This window comes from Setaria viridis, chromosome 9 (genome assembly GCF_005286985.2).
Source record: "Setaria viridis chromosome 9, Setaria_viridis_v4.0, whole genome shotgun sequence".
Classification (NCBI taxonomy): domain Eukaryota; kingdom Viridiplantae; phylum Streptophyta; class Magnoliopsida; order Poales; family Poaceae; genus Setaria; species Setaria viridis.
This window is the reverse complement of record NC_048271.2, coordinates 39738324-39743599: the sequence shown is the minus strand read 5'-3', so window position 1 is coordinate 39743599 and position 5276 is coordinate 39738324. Positions and strand designations below refer to the sequence as shown.

Genomic DNA, 5276 nt, shown 5'->3' with positions numbered 1-5276 from the left:
CAACTAAATGTTTAACCCCTGCATTTGCACTTCCGTGTAGAACTAAATCTCGCCGACGGCACATACGAGCTGCATCCAGTGCCAGAATACGGAGCAGTAGCTGAGCCGCCGACCGCAGGAACTGAAGCAGAACCTGCAGAAGACCAATTTGCCTCCGCCCCGCTCAAAGGCAAGCCCCGAAGCATGATCCCAACTTTCTAAACTTGCGCATGCCTTCTCTCGTGTGTATGTGCATTTACGTTATAGGAGTTGTTTGAAACCATAGATGCACGACTTAGTTCCCTTGATCTGAACACTAGTCTGATAAGTCCGAGTAGTTGCAACGCGTAATAGAACTCGATAAAAGTCGAGTGATTTTCTGTCACTCGCGAATTATAGGAGTTGGTTGTTCTCCTTCTGGTTACAACTATAAGGACGGTGGACGGGGCAGGGCCTGGTGAACTCTTTTGGTGGTCGGTGGATCGCCCCATTTGTCTACTAAATTTGATTAAGGTCTGACAGTGGTGGTGTTCGTGATCAAGTGTTTGAAAGTACTAATCTCATACCTAGTATGGGATGGGAAAGCTTAGTACCTGATTGAACCTGGACGTGAGCGGTTCGATCCACTGTCTCTGGAATAGAGTTCCCCTGCGGCCGTATGTGGTAGCAAGTGTGGTCACAGAACGGCAAAGGCCGGGTCTACGGAACATTGCACCAAGAGAAGTGGGCTCGACACGGGTCAGGGGATTGATGGGGACGGCCGACACAGGAAGCGACCCTCGGTGGTGCGCGGATGTCGTGAGATTAGGTGCGCCATGCATGGTTAAGAAACCCAAATCGATTCGTTTGCCTCTCACAGTTTGAGACTGCTTGATCGCTATGCTACACTGAGTAAAGATGGAACAGGATGATGATATGAACTTGATGTTTGAGATATATACACATATTGTTTGGAACTGTGTTTGTTTAGCATAAGTTGCAAAAATAGGCTGGTTAATGAACTTAGAACCGGAGCTAAAATATTAAAAGTAAGGACCTACTATAGTTGCTTTGGCAAAACAATACCCCTCAGCCAAAAAGTCTTGCATGTCTAGAAGTTGGTGGAGTAGTTTTCCCACCGGTCGGTTAAGTCTTGTTGAGCTTAGAAGCTCAGCCTTGTTGTGGCATCTCTTTTCAGGTGAAGTTGAAGCTTCTAAGTGTGCTGCTGTTGGCACTTGGCTACCCCAGCTTCGTCCTGGGTGGACGGTCGAGTGGGATCCCTGCTCGGATGGCGAGGAGAGGGATCATTGATGTCCTGATCAGCCTTATCAGGGACATCTGACCCGACGCTAGGTTTCGCTGTTCGGTTTACTTTTCCGCTGCTTTTGAATCTTGTAAAACTCTGATTTTCGAACCAGTGTGTACTAAATCGTTGAATTGTTTAATTGATCTGTTGTATTCTCTAGAACCGCTCACCTTCATGTGAGCTATGCTAACTCGGTCCTGTATAAGTGGTTTTATCGGATGAAATTCGACGGATCGTCGAATTAACTTGATTAAAGCATGTGATGCGCGTGTTAGGCGACTGAACCGTGCTTTAGCTAAGTTAATCCGAGGTGTTCCGCCACAGGTATATCCGTGCGCTTGGGGATTTATTCGTGACGTAAGAAATACCAACAAGCATTTCTGGCGCCATTACCGAGAATGGCACTGGTTAAAAGATTTATCAATGCATTTTCTTGGCTATATGATTAAAGAATAGCCATTGCTGATACAAGCTAACTTGTCTTTTGTTTTCTCCTGATGGATGAAAATAGGAGAGTGTAGACCGGTTTTGACTTGCCGACCAATTTCGTCGAGAATCCGGAATGCCTAGTGAGAAGGGTCCGACCTCGCGTCATCTCTAATCAGATCGTCCCTCCGGTAACTGAACCAATCATCCTAGCACCAGCCGCTACTAAAGCTGTGGTTGAGAAGACTTTCATGAGTTCTCCATCCCCTCCACCACCACCGTGGCCATTGGGCCCACCATCGACTTGGGGGATATGTTTGAGCTGAAGACGAACCTCATCAACATGATGCAGGCTAGCCCATTCTGTGGGAAGCCTAACAAGGATGCCAACATTCATCCCCAGCACTTCCTTGGCCTTTGCGACACCGTCACCATGAGAGGAGTCACCCAAGATGCAATCCAACTCCGTCTGTTTCCCTTCTTCCTCCTCGGAAGAGCGAAGCAGTGGTTCTACAAGGACAAGGATGCTGTCAACATATGGGACAAATGTTATGCGACATTCCTCGCCAAGTTCTTCCTGTTGGGAAAAACAAATACCCTTCACAAGAAGATCACCAGCTTTCAGCATTCGGGATTGGAATCAATCCCAAAGGCCTGGGAGAGGTTGCAAGAGTACATCTTCGCCTGCCCACACCATGGGATGGACGAATGGCTCGTCCTCCAAAACTTTTACAATGGGCTAACCACGATGGCACAAGCCCACCTCGACGCTATTGCTGGAGGAGCCTTCCTCGACCTCACCATTGCCAAAGCTACGGCTTTGGTCGAGAAGATGGTCCAACCAAGGCTGGAGTGAAGAACGATTCCAACCTCGTGCACAAGGCATGCACGCTGTAAAGGAGATGGACATGCTGGCCGCTAAGATGGACCTCCTACTTAAGCGCATGGACGGGCGGGAAAAGACTAAAGAGCTAATGTACAATCGCATGGTGAGGTGCGAGGTTTTCAAAAATGATGGACACTTGGGGAATGACTACAATGAAATAAGCTCGGCTTGAAGGCTAGTGACACAGGCAAGCAAGGTAGCGGCTTTGACAATCGACGGGTCGTCAGTGCAAGGAAGAAGGAGGAGAGCATGTGTGTGTGGCTCACCAAAGGGCTCAAGGAAGACAAGGTGTGGTGACGCCATGGCGAGGTGAGCTGAGCAAGCTTGAGTACGAGTTCGTGCTCGCGGTTCAGAGGGCCAGTGTGGTCATCGTCGTCCTTATCCTTGGGTCCAACTCGACGGCGGTGGTGGCTCCGTGTCGTCATCTTCGTGTGCCCCTCTTCTGGCTGGCAATGTCGTCGATGTCGTCGTGCTGTAGCGCTTGGGGAAGAGGAAGCCGAAAGGAGCTGACTTGCAGTTAACACATAACACCAAACAGGTTGTGGGCGAGGTGGACGGTAGGTCGATGGCCATGGCGTAGGCGTCATTGGCAAAGGCGTCGACTTGTGGTTGTGTCGGTCCGTTGAGACATCGTTGTGGGTGCCGTACGTCCTCATCGTGTTGTGGGTGTCATCCTCGTCGTGTCGGCTTCTGGTCATCTGCGGTGGCTTGGCGTAGTCCTAGGAGTCCGCGGTGGCCTGGGTCGGTGAAGAGCAGCAAACCGGCATCGCGACACGCTCACCTTGGTTCAGCAGCAGCTTCATGCCTAGCCCCTCTGGCTCGCACTTGCTGGCGTGACCGCAGTCGCCGTCGACGCAGCTTCCGACGCAGCGGCAGTGGCGTATTCCTCCTTCGGTCCTCTCTTCTTCTCTCCTCCACTTCTTCTCCTTCTCCTTTCTCTCTGGTTTGTGGCGGCGGTCTGCGGATGAGGTCGCGAGAGAGAAAGAAACGACAGTGGTCTTGCCTGTGTGTAGCGCGAGGAAGATAGGAGAGCATAGCATATCAATCTTCCAGCCTACCTCGGCCCATCAAACTCTTCCTCTTCCTTTCTTCTTTCCTGTCGCCTCCCTACCCCGCCGACTCCTCCACCACCCTGGCAACGGCTGCCACCCCGCCCGCCCACCATCCACCGCCGCCCTCCACCATCGCCCTTCCTAACCCGATGCACCTTGCAACCCCACCGCCGCCCGCCGCCCATCGACTATCCAGCGCCGCCTCGCTGCTGCCGCTGGCCAAACTATCACCACCACTAGGCCTGCAGCCGCCCCCAACCTCCTCCCTCCTCTAGGTCCGCTAGACATTGAAGCCCAAGAAACCTGAAACCCTAACCTTCGCCTAGCCGACCCCCACCCCTACCGGCCTCGACTACCGCCAACGACGACCTTGCCGCTGGTCACTCCCACCCACTTCCCACCCCGCCACCCAGCTTCCTCGCCCCCAACCTTGGACCTCGGCGACGGCAGCATGCGATGATGAGAGAGAAAGGCGGGGAGGCGACGGAAGGAGGAAGAAAGGAAAAGGAAGATCGTGCGGTCGTGAGCAGCCGCATGGATCTTAAAGATTGGAAGGTCAAGGGCCTATCCAGCTTCCTGAAGCAGTGCAGGCCGGCTGCTGGGCTGGACGTTTACACATGGGCCAGGCTGCTGGTTGGGCCTTGATGGCCGGACTGGGCTTGTTTCCTAGCACAAGGTTGAGCTGGGCGGGATCAAGGTAGCTGGTTTTTGTTCAGGCCGAGATATGCAGGTTGAGCTTCCAAGAGAGAGTGAAGGGCCACACGTCGGTTGGCTCAGGATGCTAAACGTGATTAGCAGATCACACGTGTGGGCCTGCGGGCTGGTATTTTGACCAGGCTGATAAGCTGGTATTTTACCCATGAGGTTAAACTCGTTAGCTGGTTAGTTAGCAAGCTGAAAAGACAAGAATGGCAGAGGGACGTACAAGAGATTGTTAGCGGCCTTGCCGAGCAGATTGGCCAGTGAACAGCTCGTGTGCAAGTTAGACAACTTATGAGCTGTGTTCTTTTATTTTATGTTAGCTTTAGGGCCTGTTTTCTTCCACCTTGCTAAACTTTAGATGCTAAAAGTTGCTAAACTTTAGCAAAGCTGTTTGGATACTCTTGCTAAAAGGCATTTAATGAGCTGTAAAAGGACCTCCCTTATTAAAGGTGAGCAGGAGGGGGGAGACAAGCAATAAATGAGGGGTATATGTTATCCAGCCCACCTTTTAGCAAGTTTTAGCAACCAAAAACTTGCTAAAGTGCTAAACTTTAGCAACTCAACTTTAGCAAGTTTTAGCAAGAGTGTTTTGCAGTTTAGCAGCTCAAAGTTGCTAAACTTTAGCATCTAAAGTTTAGCAAGGTGGAAGAAAACAGGCCCTTAGTTTGTATTTTAAATTTTCAAAATACAAACACACATTTGAGATCCAATTAAATCAAATAAAATTCAAAATCACTCATGCAAGCGTGTTTTAAATTTAAATGCATAAATTTAATTACTAGCTTTTGAATTTAGGGAAAAGAAATGAGTGTTGACCTTATGTTTGACCAAGTTTTAATATGATTCACACAATCAAAAAAATAAACCAGCACAATAATATCACTCACTTGTGTGGGATATTACAGTGGCCTAGCTACTTCGATTCCTTAAATGAGGAGCAAGCACT

At 50.1% G+C, this 5276-nt stretch overlaps 1 protein-coding gene across 1 annotated transcript; it reads left to right on the top strand.

Annotated features, from left to right (window-relative positions):
* Positions 1 to 2003: 2003 nt before the first annotated feature.
* Positions 2004 to 2546, top strand: LOC140221204 (uncharacterized). Its single transcript, XM_072290521.1, has one exon. The coding sequence runs from the start codon at positions 2004 to 2006 to the stop codon at positions 2544 to 2546; it is 543 nt and encodes a 180-aa protein (XP_072146622.1).
* Positions 2547 to 5276: the final 2730 nt, after the last annotated feature.